At 34.2% G+C, this 16,072-nt stretch overlaps 1 protein-coding gene across 1 annotated transcript; it reads right to left on the minus strand.

The window, feature by feature from the left end:
* Nucleotides 1-554: 554 nt before the first annotated feature.
* On the minus strand, nucleotides 555-6,016 carry LOC126176038 (longitudinals lacking protein, isoforms A/B/D/L-like). The gene is made up of 2 exons (XM_049923169.1): nucleotides 5,678-6,016; nucleotides 555-740 (listed from the first exon to the last, which is right to left on the minus strand). Exons 1-2 carry the CDS (start codon nucleotides 5,921-5,923, stop codon nucleotides 699-701), a joined length of 288 nt encoding a protein of 95 aa, XP_049779126.1. The 5' UTR covers nucleotides 5,924-6,016; the 3' UTR covers nucleotides 555-698.
* Between the last annotated feature and the right edge of the window lie 10,056 nt (nucleotides 6,017-16,072).

The following is a 16,072-nucleotide window of genomic DNA, read 5'->3' on the forward strand; positions in this document are numbered from 1 at the left end:
GAAATCTTTATTTGTTGTTGCACTGCTGTGCTAACAACACATGCTTTGCACCCTGAGATGTCCATGAGATTTGTGGTAAGAACAAATTACGCACTGCCACAATATAGAAGAGGAAATAAAGCAGTGCAACTCTGATTGCAGCCCCTGAAAGAAGTGCCAGATAAATACAGTAGGCTATGTGTACATGATTATTAATCATTCAAACATCCTTCTGGAAAATTTTATTGCGGACAACATACATAAAGAATCTGGAAACTTTTTGTGCCATTATACATCCTTTAAAGAATGCTTACAATTTACAAAGTGCAAAACCACTCACCAGTCAAATAGCAAGTGATATTAAATAACGCTTCTCAACTGTTCAATGACTAATTACTTTGGAGCACCAATAATGAATTCTACACTTTCAAATTCAAACATAATAATGTCTATTATGACCAGTTCATTTCACATGAGTACCAGTGACTCTTGTACCTGTTTATGTTTCCGTTTAATATGCACTTCTAAATTATATTTGTGATGACTTTTTTCAGTGCAGTAAGGACAGTGAAACTGAGGTGGTTTTCCACACTCATATTTAATATGCCTCACCAAAGAACTCTGCAATTTGTAGGTTTTACAACACATATGGCATTTGTAAAGATCTGTCCTCTGGTTGTTATCTACAGAGTTTGTGCCAAATCTTTGGTCAAATGCAATTACTTCAGTAGATGACATCTGGGTTTCATCATGCCAATACACTGAAATCAACAGAAATAATTAACTCAGAACACCACTCCATCTTCATTATATCACTGAAAATGTCTGTTGTTACAGATTCTATCTTAATACATAAACCAAACTTGTCTGCAATTTTTATGTGAATGTTTTTGTGATAAAATTGATGTCCAACAAAGCCACAATGTAATTACTGTTTTACATGGAAATAAGTGACTTATGTATAAGAAACAAAATAATGCAAATCTTTGATAGAAAACAAACAAATACTGAACCTGTGAAATATTCATTATGGAAAAGTGTTGAAAATCTTAATCTTTTACCCATCTTTAATTGCACAAGAATAGAAAAAAACCTGCACATGAACCAATAATTTGAAAATATTTACAAAAGACATAAAATGCTGTACTTCCTGCATATTTTCTGTTTGATTGGTGGCATGTATTAGAAACACAGAATACAAAAATAATTATGCTACTTTGACACAAAATTATTATGAGGGCATGCTGAAAACTAATGCCTTTTAATTTTTTATTCTGTCCTCAATATTGGGTGAGTTACTACATGTCATGCATATTACTCTGCCGACTTTCCTGCTTCACTGATGCAAGTTGCAAGCCTTTGCCACTAGAGGACTCCGAATTGTAATGTATTACATGGCAGTGTGTAATGAAAGTACATTGGCATGTGAGAAACACCATCCTGTAATTAAATTTCTAACCACAGAAAACATGACTCCAACTGAAATCCATAGAAGAATGAAATCTGTGTAGGTGATGATTGTATGAACATTAGTAATGTACAGTGTTGGGTTGTTCATGCTTGTAATGAAGGAAACAGTGATGTAACCTAACTGAGTTCCATCTGATTTTCATCTGTTTCCAAAACTTGAAGAACATCTTCGAGGACTTCATTTTGATAGTCAGATGTGTGTAAACAGGAGTCAAGTTGTGGCTCTGTCAACAAAGTCAAACATTCTACAATGATGGTATCAACAAAATGGTCTCTTGTTGGGAGAAATGTGTTCATTGCCAGGGTGACTACATTGAGAAAGAAAGATGTTGACATGGAGAATAAAGATGCAGAAAGTTAATAAAGTTTGTTTGTTTAAAAGCTTCAAGGGTTTATACATGAAAAATTCAGAGAAATTCCTTTTCAGCAGGCCCTAATAAATTAATATAATTTTCTTTGGTAATTTCCCAGCTTGATGACACTTATGGAACTACAAGTACAAACTTTTACTACTGTGCAGAAAACAAAGTTACCTGAGTGTTCTATATATGAGTCATTTCTGCAGTAAAGTTAAAATGAGATTTGATTCATAATCAACAGAATTATCATTCAATATAAATTAGAATCTCTCCTAAAATCTGATCACTTCATAAATGATAATAGAAAAGAAAGTAATTAATTATGATGCAGCTTAGGCAAACAACAGCAACATTCTAAAACTAACAATAAAAAGTTAAAAGTTTCTACTAGAGTTAAAATGTAACAGTACCCTCAAAGACACACGCACACGCACACACACACACACACACACACACACACACACACACACACACACACACACAGACTCCACAAACAGAAACAATAAAATAAAGTTACAACGTAGTTGTAAAACGTTTTGATAACAATGATAATTTCAGCATAAAAAGACCTGAAATCTAAGACATGAGACTGGGGAATACACAAACATTCACTATATTCATCTTGTCTGAATGTTGTTTTGAATCAGAAAGCTTTAGAATATTCAAAGGAAAACCTGGCAAAAGAGTCACAAAAAATATACCACATCTAGGCACTTGCTTTAGTGTCAACAAGAAAATGATCAATTCACTGTCTTTCAAATCTATGAATAAAGCTTATACAATAGTAAATTTCCATGCTCCCACAAATGAATCAAACAAAAAAGAATCAGAATCAGTTGACAAAATTTGGGAAAAACTTGTCAAAGTTCCAAAACACCATACCATAATTTTGATGGGCTATTTTAATGCACAAATTGGTAGAGAAAAAAAGTGTAAGCAAATTGTTGGTGACTACCTGCACATAAAAGAACAAATAAAAATCGTGAGCGAATAATTGATATTTGTAAGAACGGTGATCTACTTTTAAAATCCACAGCCTTCAAGCGTCTTCCTCGAAAAGACAAAACTTGGGAACACCCTAACACAATGTTTGGAGAATTCCAGCTGGACCATGTAGCTATTTCTAAAAGATCCACCAGGGAAATTTTCAATGTTAAAGTTTTGAGGAATGCCAACATTAATTCTGATCATTACTTGTCTACGGTAAAAATGAATATCATCCCAGATAGCCGAAAGAACCTTTCCAATATTCCAAGAAAAAAACAGACGTCCAAAACTTGACATAAGCAAACTGAAAGATGTCAACAACAAATTTACATAAGCTCTACACAGCAAACCAAATAAAACAGACTGGAACAGAATTAAAGAAGCCATGGTACAATCAGCCACTGAAACTATACTGACCAATAAAAAATATAAACACCTGTGGTGGAACGAAGATTGTAATGAAGCAATTGAAAAGTGAAGACAGGCTTGGACAAAATGGAATACCAAGAAAACCTCCAAAAATGATGAAAACTATACAAGGTTTGAAAAATAACAAATCTGGAGGTGAGGATCGCATCTTGGCTGAAATGTGGAAATACGCAGATCATGATACAATAAAACATATCCATGATATAGTGAAGATTTGGGAAACTGAAACTCTACCTCCAGATTGGACCGTAGCAATTATTCACTCACTTCATAAAAGGCGATAAGAGTGATCTGAATAATTACCGAGGAATCTCTTTGCTACCAACGATGTACAAGATCTTTTCCAGACTGTTGTTAAACAGAGCTGACACAGTCTTAGATCAACAATTGGGTGAATATCAAGCTGGTTTCAGGACATCAAGATCCTGTGCAGAGCACATCCATAACCTGAAATCTGTTATATTATACGCCAAATCAAGATCAAATATGTTTGTTGTGAGCTCTGCGATTTTCGAAAGTATATGACTCAACTGATCGAAAAACATTAAAGAACACCCTAGCCGAATTTGGTCTAGATAGGAAAACAATCAATCTGATAAGCACCACTTTAAATAACACAGTGTCAAAGGTCAAGTTCAGAGGTGAACTATCAGAACCATTTGAAATCTGTACAGGGGTGAGACAAGGTGACCTGCTCTCTCCATTGCTTTTCAACTGTGTCCTTGAAAATATAGTCAGAGAGTGGGAAACAACCGTACCACCAGGTTATGGGATTCAAATTGGACACAAAAGAAATGGCCTCAGTGGAAACTATTTGGTTTTTGCTGATGATCTGGCACTCATTGCAAATAATATTGACGAAGCCAAGGTTCAAGTGTCCAGCCTACAATTGCTGCTAAGACTGGCCTAAAAATAGCATTTAACAAAACTGAATTCATCACAAACATCAAACATGCTCCTCCTCATATTGAAATACAACAAGAGAAATTCAAGCAGTCGAAGAAATTTTAATATCTTGGAGAAATAATTACACCTGACGGTTCAGAAAATGCAGCTGTAGAAAGTAAGTGTTCTAAACTAGAAGGTGCTTTTCATCTGTGCAAAGACTTATACAAAAGCAAAAGCCTGTCTTTAAAGCTAAAACTTTGTCATTGTAACACCATAATTAGTCCATCAGCTTTGTATGCATCAGAATGTTTAAACATGATGAAGAAAGAGCCACTACAAAACTTGAAATAAAAGACCAGAAAATTTTGAGGAAAATCCTTGGTCCTATCAAAGAAAGTGGAGAATTCCACCAAAGACACAACTGTGAATTATATGAACATACAGAAGACATTGTTACCAGCATGAGGAAGCGGAGAATGATGTTTTTTGGTCATCTGGAAAGAATGAACCTGCAAAGACTTACTCGTCGCATACATTCATCAATTTCAAAAGCAAAATCGTATTCATAATGGGCAAGCCAAGTTAAAAAGGATTTACAGGAAGCTGAAATTTCATTTGATGACATTCAGGATCAAGAAATTTTCAGAGAAAATTCACTGTTGATACATAATTGGTCATTCAAATTACATACATTACGATAGCAAAAGCCTCTTTCACGTATGGGTCCTAAAACAGGTTTAAAAAAATCTGGATGTTGAACAGATGAATTTTTTCCTTTGATTCATTCTGTTCCATAGCGTTCCAAGATACATGAGACAAATTTTTAGAGATTATAAACAGGAATGCGAATGTGTCTGGTGTATGATTGATCACTTCTTCAAGACTTTGACAATGACATACACACAAAAACATTCCTCAATTCATAATTGCTATATGTACAAGTGTTTATAGGCATTGAAAAAATTGTCAGAAGCTCATATGCTTGTTTATATGTCCTGATTGCTCAAGTCCAAAAATAATATGGTTGATGGTGTATCTTTTGTCAGTAACAGTGTCACACTCTAGTATAATAAAATGTAAGTTACTTTTTAAATGCCCTTAACAAGGCAATTTGTTAGAAATTATTTTGTAATGTGATGCATGAAATGTTTATTTTGTGGACTGTTGCAGAATGTGGTGGTAAGGGAACCTGAAATATTAATGAAACATGTGGATAAGGCCTGATCTCAGAATGCTTTTAAGCAAAGTAGTCTAAACCCTGTCGCACCATAACATATGATTATTAACTATTCAAACATAAATGAGGGACATTTTAATATGGGCAACATACTGTATATTAAGTAAAAGGAGACTTTATTACTATTATACATCTATAACAGATGCACATACTTCACATGGAAAACCAGTAACTTGCCATATAGCAAGTGATTTTAAATAATGCTTCTCAAATGGCCACTGACTAATTACTTTTGGACATCAGTTACAGAATATAAAGTTTTAAATTAAAAAATAACAATGTTTATTATGATCATTTAATATCACTTTAGTTCATGCAGCTCTTGTACCTGATTATGTTTACGTTTAATGTGGACTTCTAAATTATACTTGCGATGACTTTTTTCAGTGCAGTAAGGACAATGGAATTGAGGTGGTTGTCCACACTCATATCTGATATGCCTCACCAAACTTCTTTGAGATTTGTACAGCTTACAACAAGTGTTACATTTGTACAGATAATCTGTTCTCTGGTTGTTATCTATGCAGTTTATGTCAAATGTTTCATCAAATATACTTTCTTCAGTGGATGACATTTTTGTTTCATCAGGCCAGTACACTGAAATGAGATAGAAATTGAAAATCCAGTTAATGCATAAAAAGACTACAGCATCAAAAGACGATGGAAAAACTCTGTTCATATTACAATTTGTACCTATTTGTACCTTGATACATTATCAAGAATTATCTATAATTTTTAAAGGTGGGTTTTTGTGCAGTAAATTTTTTTAGAAATGCTACGATGTAATTACATTTTTTCATGGGGAAGAGTAACATCAAAGAAAAGGTACTGAAGATCTCAAACTTTTATTCATCTTAGAAAGGAAAGAAAAAAAAGATCTGCACATGATTTGATAATTTGAAACTGTTTATCAAGAAAATAAAAATGCTAAAATTTTAATCATTTTCTCCTGAAGTTGGTGTTATTGTTAGAAATGTTCAATCAAAAGCAAATTAAGTGCTGCAAGCATATGAAGTATTAAATCAATATAGATTTGAAACTTCCTGGCAGATTAAAACTGTGTGCCAGACCGAGACTCGAACTCGGCACCTTTACCTTTCGTGGGCAAGTGCTCTACCATTTCAGCTACCCAAGCATGACTCACACTTCGTCCTCACAGCTTTACTTCTGCCAGTACCTCGTCTCCTACCTTCCGAACTTTACAGAAGCTCTCCTGCAAACCTTGCAGAACTAGCCCACCTGAAAGAAAGGATATTACAGAGACATGGCTTAGCCACAGCCTGAGGGATGTTTCCAGAATGAGATTTTCACTATGCAGCAGAGTGTGTGCTGATATGAAACTTGCTGGTGGATTAAAACTGTGTGCCAGACCGAGACTTGAACTCAGGAACTTTGCTTTTCACGACCAAGTGCTCTCTTAAAATTGTAAACTGACCAAAAAAATCATAAAAAGGTATACTTTAAGGATAAAAAAACTAAGGAAAGATTCAAAATACTGTTTGTTTAATTAAATGCTATTCAATACAAAAAAAGACCACGAGCACAATACAAAAATTGTGCTGCACTTTTTAAATGCTATTCAATCAACAACACAAAAATGTCCATTTTGACAATGCAAAAACTGTGCTGAACTTTGTATGTTGTGGAATAAAAGTATTTAATGAATCTTCTAAATCTGATTTATTGATAGTCTCATTAAGCAGGCAAAACAGTGATATGTTTGAGTCAATACAGAAACATTGTTGCTGTTAGTTAGTTTTGAATCAATGAAAAACAGAAAAAAAACTTAGGACATGATTGTCCAAGACTCATAATATGCAAGTGAGCAAAGCAAACAATCCCTGGATTTAATCCTTTTGCCATTCATATTTTTATAAAAGCTCTGCAACTTCCCACAAGTTTTTGTCTGCTCATTTTGTGTTGTCAAAACTTACAAAAACATGTCTCTATTGTTTATCAGTCTCTCCATCAGAATCAGTTTTGTAAAATTTTACAATTTCATCAACATCTGTAAGCTGCCCAAGAATAAATATTTCCAGTGGCTCAAAAATCTTATGGAATCAATGTCAAATCTATTCCTGAGTGATACACTCAGTTGGTTGAAAACTTCAAAATATGACTTTCTGAAAAATCCTTGAGGGATTCTGAATTTGATATTTTCATTATTACCTTGACAGAGACTTCTAAGTTTTATGCTGATGCAGAAGTTTAATTCATCAAGGTTAACAACAGCCTGAACACTTTCACACTAAATTTCCTCAAATTTAAAATCATAAGAAACACTTAAAAATTGTGACTGCTCCTATTTTTTTGTCACAATCTGATGACACATAGAGTAGATTACAGTAGTTTTGCATTTAAAATTTCTACTCAATGAAAAAGTTAAAATAGCACTTTAGCCTTTGCAAACAACTATAGAAGTCTGATGCTTTGATCAGTACCATACGATCAATCCTCTTTCAATAAAATGGTCATACAAAAACTGCATCAAACAATGGAAAGTCCAAGGTTGAAATATCAATAATATTGTGAAAAGGATAGATTGCTACTCACCATAAAGACAACATTTGAGTTGCAGACAGGCACAACAAAAAGACTGTTGCACACTGAGCTTTCAGCCAAAGCCTTCTTCAAAAAAGAAAACACACATTCACATAAGCAGGCACACGTCACTCACACATTACTGCTACTTCCTGCCACTGTGGCCAGAATGCAACTTTCACACTGAATGAAAGCTGCAGCTGCATCAGTTAGTTATAATCTTCCATTGTAGACTTAAGTGATTTTATCTGTACTAACCATCTGAAAAACAAAAATATATAATAAACATAAAATATCAAACAAAATTTGATAAATTTTTTTATAATAACATATATCTTTTTGGACAGTAGCCTGTACAAAGTTTATTAAATTTTTCATTAATAGAAAAAATTTCCTTACTTGTGAAATAATGTACAAACAGCACTCAAGCATCTTCTTTGTGTATTCACGACTGCACTTCTGAAACTATGCCAGATATTTGTGATGCCCTGTCTTAACCCTGGCTTCTGAGTTTTGAGGGCAGTAAGTCTGGCAGGACTAAAATGTCTTCCAAGAAATCACACATGGTTTATGCTGAAGTACTAATTATAGAATAAAATCAGATGAAATACTTGTTCACTATAAAATCTTCAGAAACATTCTAAGTTAAATCGATACTTGCTCTGTCTGGGACATATCACAAGTTTTGTCAAACAAAACTGAAAAAAATATTCAGCAGTTTTTATTTTTTCATAATTCCTGACAACATTGTAGCTGCTACCAGCTAGAGAATTCCTTTTTGGTTATTGTGGTAAAATCACTTGTAACCATCTCTTTGTAACCAAGATTTTACTTCTGCCTCACCTTCTGCTCGAGTCTTTAAAATCATCATCATCATCTTTTTCCTGACCTTATCTCATATCTTCATGTGGTTGGCAGGTTTATCTGAATTTGGCAATTTTAATGGTAAAGGGGAATGGATGTCCTTCCTGACAACACCAATTCCTCCCTGGGACAGAAATTGTGTACCTCGTCTGTTTAAATTTCGTGTTATCAATATGAAAGTGTGATAAAACTGTTGAAATGTTTGTGAATCATGTAACTGAGGCAGGACATGGGTACCTGTCAGATGTGGTGAACCCCCTAAATACCACACCCACACTGTCTGGCACACCAGACCTCATAGTTAACCTAATAGCCAGATTCAATCTGGGGCTGGACTGTCTCCTCAAACCCTGGAAGTAGTATGCTAACATACATGTCTAGCCAGACAGGTGCTTTAGAAATGTCAGGAAGTTGAAATTCTCATCACTGCTTGATCCTCCTATCAGAGTCCCTGCCTCATCTGTAACTTTAATGTGCTGAATATTTTCTACAGTGTGTTTCGATTATCCATCATTTGTTTTAATTGAACTAAGGATATTGATCAAATTATGTTAGTAGTTCCAACTTTTTTAATGCTTCACTGCAATTAATATGAAAATAAATTGTTGGGTGAGTGCTTATCCACTTTGCTACAGGTTCCCAGTACGAAAACACATCTTCAAGAGAGACTTTTTCACTTTATGGCCAGCCTGTCAAAAGTGAATACTAACTTTTCCTCACACACTCCAGTACACAGGTTTGACAAATTGCAGATCACAAACAAAACAAATTTTCAGTATCATTTTATTATTTTTGGTGGACTGAAGACTTTACAGAATTTTTATCTTGTACAAACTACTGGCATATGGACAGGCACAGACAAATTCTCCGATTTTCACACTCAGGTTGCCACATAATCTTGCCTTATTTAGTTTCATAATCAGAATATATTGATCAAAATAGTGTGGTACTTTTGCAACACCATTATGGAGATGGGAAAACTCTACCTCAGGAAAATGATGCAGATATTCTGAATAGTTTTGTCTTTAAAACAGGATTTACACTGCAGATGACTCAGTTATATCTGCTCATGCACAGGGTGCTTTCAACTGAAGCTGCAAACAGTCTCAAAAACAGATCTAAGATTAGCAGTGTCCTTAAAACATTTAGAAAACTATCCTTGTAATTATTTCAAGATCACAATGAATTCTTCTAGCCTCATGTTTTCATTAAAGCCAATGAGCTCAGGGAAATGGAAGGTGCTTTTTTGGTCAGAATTTGTCCCTTCCACAAAGAGATTTTTTTAAAATGCATTCCCATCAGATAAAAAATAAGTTGTTTCTTACCCTGCAGTATCTTACCGTGGGCAGCATTCAGTCAAGTGCAATTAAAAAGCAAAGTTTGCAATCCATTCTACACGTTCCAATTTTTGTCCCTACACTTCTTTTTCATTAATAAATTCAATAAGAATGGTTTCTAAATTGAAAAACCACTTGAGGCATTCCCCTAGACTTAACCAATGTAGTTAACAGTAATATATAGTGTCTCCATACACTTTTTCAGTACCATCGAAAACTGTTGTGGTTGGCAGTGGAATAATGTCTGTGACATCAGAATTATTACTATTTGTGTCACACATTTCTTCACATGCTCTACACCTGCAAATTTAGCATAATATGCTTCTTGATGTACAGAACAATGCATCCCATCATTGTAATTTTTTGCTCTTCTATTGGGAACTAAATCCTTAAATTTTTTCTGCATGGTATTGTAATGACGTTTCATGATAAATTTGCAGTACCCATTGATTATGGGAGTGCATATCAGATACTGAGAATTATCATCCTACTCTTCTGACATTTCCTTTCATTTTTAAAGGATTGTGACAATACATCACTAGACTCGCTCTTTTTGTGTAAACAGCCACTGGACCTGTGAGCGTCCTCCATACCACGAACAAATAGTGAAGTATAACAGCGCTGACACCACGATTCTGCCAAACTGAAGAGATTTGTGCCAACCCAAAAATGCCATACCACAATACCAAATGAAATGTCACACTGTACCCGGTACTTTTGAAAAGACCCAAGCACAGCTAAGACAGGCTGAACCTCTGATTGCACATGAACCACACATCTGGCTCATGTGCGATTTGGCACAATGTAGCCAGCCCAGTTAAAGAATGTATCGAATTACACAAAACTCCTTACAAAGGTTTTCAAGTGAATGTGAGAAGATATAATGAAAATTCCATAAAATAACAGTTGCAGACAATAAGAACATGAAAACAACAAACAGATACTTAATTTGGGTGGAATGACATGATTCATCCCTGAAGATGACAATGCCACAGTAACTAACATAAAAGGGTAAAAGATTCTATAATATCCAAGAATTTTTTAAATAATTATACAGGTCAAGAGATGGATTAGAAAGAATATTTAAGTGAAATAATTGTATTCTAGAAGCAATCCAACATGAAGTGTATAAACCCACTATAGATATGAAGAAAGGAATGGCACCAGGAGATGGTGTTTCAATAGAAATGGAAATCTGGTGACTAAGTGATAAAAAAATAACTTCCTACATTTTTTTAGAGATAGTCTATGGTGTAAGACAAGTCCCTAAATGTGTATGAAAGCTATGATAATTTTCACAAAAAAATAAGAGAAACTAAACATTACAAATGTTTACAAATGTTTTATTCCAACATTGGGCATATTTACATGCAACTGGTGTCATCAGTGTTAACATAATAATAATAGCAACAATAATAATATAAACTTTGACATGAAAAACGTTATTAGCTACAATATAATAATCCACGATGGATACAATACATATTAGTGCAAATGTCAATAACAACAAGAAGTTTCCTAATAGATCAATTACAAGATAAATGAACTATTTACTTCAGTGAATGACAAATAAATAATCAAACAGATAACTAACCTATCCACTTCCTCTCCAAAATGACACTGGATATTAACCAAGGAAAATAACAAGATAGGATCAGAAGTGGATACAGCAAAATGGTGAACAAAATTACTGAATATGGTAATGAATGTGGACTATCATTTTGTCTGGGATTCGTAGATATTCAGGATGCTTCTCAACTGTTCCAACCAAATAAGTACCAATGTCCCTGGGGAAAAAGTTTGTTCAACCTATGTTAGTAAACAGAAAAATATATATGTTGGTGCTACAGTTTCCATAACAGAAAAAGAAATTCAGTGAAACCCGACCTATTCTCAGAAGTCGTAAGAAAAATTATTTGATCCTTTAACTTGGAAATGAAAGGGAGACATATTAATAGAACACATCGAAACCTCCTTTGTTTTACTGATGATGATGATGATGATGATGATGATGATGTGCTCTTTGTCTCTAGTGTAGACAAAAATAAGTAATGACTGGAGAAACATAGCAGAGGAGTCTGAAAGTATGTCTGAAATAAATCACTATACAAATAAAATAATAATATAATTGGATGGATAAAAAAATCTACTCACCAAGTGGCAGCAAAAGAAAACATATATCAAAGTTAAAGAAATAGGCAAGCTTCTGGAGCCAGTGGCTCCTTCTTCTGGCACATTTCCTTGACTTTTATATGTGTTTTCCCCTGCTGCTACTTGGTGAGTAGATTTTCTATCTATGCAGTGGTATACCATATTTTCAAAAATTGATTATTTTCTTTGAAATAAAACAATAAGTTATTTTTATATCGATCAGTATCTCTCCATCCAAGAACCAACACTGCATGTTCTCTACCAAGAAATCTTGGTGTCATATAGAAGCAAATATTTTTCAGAAGTTGAGAAATACTATATCAACTGACAGCCTTGATCCATGGCTTTCATGATGTTGTGTGAGAAAACTAAGTAGGGTCTCACATCACCGATATATTTGAATCCATGCTGGTTAACATAGAAGTCATTCTGTTCAAGATATGTCATTACATATAAGCTTAAAGTATATTCCAAGATTCTACAACAGATGAATGTCAATTATTTTTGGCAGTAGTTTTGTGGAGCAGTTCTGCTAACCTTTTTGAAGATGAATGTGATGTGTGCTTTCTTCCAGTTACTGGGGTAAGTATTTTGTTTGATGGATCTTTGGTATATTCTGGTTTTAAAAAAGGACTAACTCAATAGCAAAATTGGAGCACCTATTATGCAAGAGCTGTTGTTTCTTTTAAAGTTGCTTTACAAACACTGTATACCATCAGTTACTATTGCATTCTTCTGTCACATTTTAGACATTCTGATTACTATGGCAAAGAAATGTCACATAGTATAAATATACAGTTGTATATTCCAACTGCTTAATATACAATATGACTGATTTATGCATAAAATATATTCATACTACTTGTTGGTCAATGACACCTTATAATAAGACAAATTTCATGTCTAATGATCTGTCATAAACAAGAAAATGTTTGGAGCTTGTAGGCCAAAATCTGTTTTTAATGTTCCATTTGGCAAGGCCAGAGGAATTTAGGTAACTGAAAATATATGTTGGCCTAAAAACTTGAGAAATTGTCTTCAGATTAACAGTTCATATAAAAGTCACAAAATCAAAGTGATCTCGTCAGTAATACCTGAGAAATAACCAATTATCGCATAATTTGATGAATTAATTCTGTATATAAGACTCTTAAACAGGGGAGGTTTTACTGAAACTTTTGCAGTACTTTGTATGTTGTCCTGAAGAGCAAAGGGTAACCAATTAAGTGATAAAACGTCATCTTCTTTTAGCGTTTTAAAATTATGGAACTGAAAATCAGTGACACACATTCACAGTCATGATAGGATGTAAAGCAAATCTATGACCACTATGCTGTATGGGCAATGTGGAAACATATAACATTATATATGAAGTGCATAAAGGAAGGAAAAAATGATTATAATAAAATCGTGCACTAGAAGTAATCAACATCAATCCTTCACAAGTTGTGCTTGAAATTGTCTTTCAGAAATATGCACTGGAAAGTACAGGATTATTTATAAGTACCTCTGGTTTTCAGAAGATGATGTTTCAAAACTACATGCCTTACAGAAAGTAGACACTATCAGTGGACAGAGCATCTCTCCAAGTTGTAACCTGTAATAAAGGTGCTCAATATAGGCATCATTTGTGATGTGAAAAATGTCAATACATGCACACAATTAATTGAAGTCAGTGATGATGGTGCCCAGGAATGTGTAACAACACCAGCATACTTTGAAAAGCTGTACACTGGGTTGCCTACCCAAAGGCAACAATAACGAACTGATGACTTGTCTACATGTTCTGGCGTGACTGCACATAGTGGTGCGGTCCGCAACTATGCTAAGGCATTGAAATGTGTAATTTTTCTGTTTGTCTTGTAGTTTTTATGCAGCTGTCTTCTAAAACCCCAGAAATACTTACAAAATAACCCTGTATACAGCATATAACTAATCTAAAAGAAAATAAATGATACCTTTTAACAGCACATTTATTTGTATCTCATGACAACATCTACTATATGGTGGAACTAAATACACATTGAAATTTTTTTATGTTTACGCATAATGTGTTTATCCAAATTACATTTAAGATGTCTCTTTTCATTGCAGTATGGACACTGAAACTGAGGTAGTTTCCCACATTCATATGTAAGATGCCTATTCAAAGATCGCTGAAACTTGTACGCCTTACAGCACTTGGCACATGTATAAAGGTAATCTGCTTTCCGATTATCAGGAAGTATCACATTTATCCCACAGGGATGGTCAAACACAATATTCTCACTGAATTTATTTAGTGTTTCATGAGGCCAGTATTCTGGAATGAGACAGAAGTGCACAATGTAATTTATGTAGGGTACCTGCACAAGCAACAAAAAACAAAGAGAAAAATGTCTTAAGTAGTCATGACACATTACATCTTGCAGGAAAATTACATCTATTTTCATACTCTCTTCTGTATTGACCTAAAACAGTATCACTTACTATTACCATTATTACTACTATGCTAAAGCTAAAATTCATTATTGAATAAATATGCCTCGGGAAAATGTTCTTTGTCATTCAAGTGTTACGGCTGTAATGTAAGTTCTTATCAAAGGGGAAACCTACTTGACGACACAGTATGTTACCAGCAGATCTATGTACTACTTACTCAGCCCTGCTTTGCTGGCACATCTGGGATGGATTTCACAGGCTTTTAAAGATTTTACAGTACACAAACATCCACACTTTCTGAGCCTATTTCGGTAGTGTATAGCAGCAACTGTTTCACAAGCCAATAAGTAATTCTTCATATGCAGCTATCAATAAGAATGAAAAATAATTTGGCATCCTGTATCAAGAAATAAAAGGTGTATTTATAATACCAAAATAAAATTGTGAGAAGAAATGGAATGTCAGGATAGTGTCAGAATCTTGGAAACTGAAAAGATACATATTGATGGGTACAGGCAAAATTCATTATATTTTAAAAGTAGGAAATAATGAGGGCAGAAAGAGGGTGAGAAAGGGGCATACAGCATATGCGGGTCAAAAGCAGAGCCAACTGAACATACATATACAGGTGATTGTGCTGGGCATATAATTGAATTATACGCAGAATGCAGGTTTGGAAACACACAAGCTTGCAGCGGAGATGGTAAAGGATGTCACTAATTGAAAATATTTTATTTTAGCAATGAGCTAAAGAATTAACAAGGTTGAGCAGAAATAACTGGAGATACATGCATGTAGAATTTTAAATATTGATTTTCTGACAGGTGTCCTTATTAAGGACACCTAGAGCAGTTGATGTCCACTTTTGAGGGAACTTGTAGAATTTTCTCTTTGTTACTGTGCCATTTGTCATCTTAATTCATGAGGTGTCGTATCTTCCCAACAAGGACATCTTGTTCTGTTTGCTTCAAAAAGACCTCTAAAATCCACCTGCTTCTACCACTTTGTATTCGGAAATAATAAATAGAAGAACTTTATGATCCTAAGATAGGTCAGTGGATTTGAAATAAGAGTTATACAACAAATGGAACATAGTGTGGTTGTCAGAAGCACAAAGAAAAATCAAGGAGAGTTACCCGTTTTACTCCAGCAAAATAGAGCATGGTAAGAAGTCAGGTTTACTCTTCATTGCAAATGAGAAAATTGAAAGCAATATTACAGACATTGAAGGAAGCTTGCGAAGATTATTAAGGAATCTTGGAAACAAATAACAGCAACATCTGCAATTTTATTTTCATACAGCCTGACCAGTTTCAGTAAACAAAGCCATTTTAAAGTCGTTATCTTCACACTTGTTTAGCTACAAATAGTTATTGGTTCCACTTTCTTCTTCCGTCGTTGGACACAGA

The sequence above is a fragment of the Schistocerca cancellata genome, chromosome 3, assembly GCF_023864275.1.
Source record: "Schistocerca cancellata isolate TAMUIC-IGC-003103 chromosome 3, iqSchCanc2.1, whole genome shotgun sequence".
Taxonomy (NCBI): Eukaryota; Metazoa; Arthropoda; class Insecta; order Orthoptera; family Acrididae; genus Schistocerca; species Schistocerca cancellata.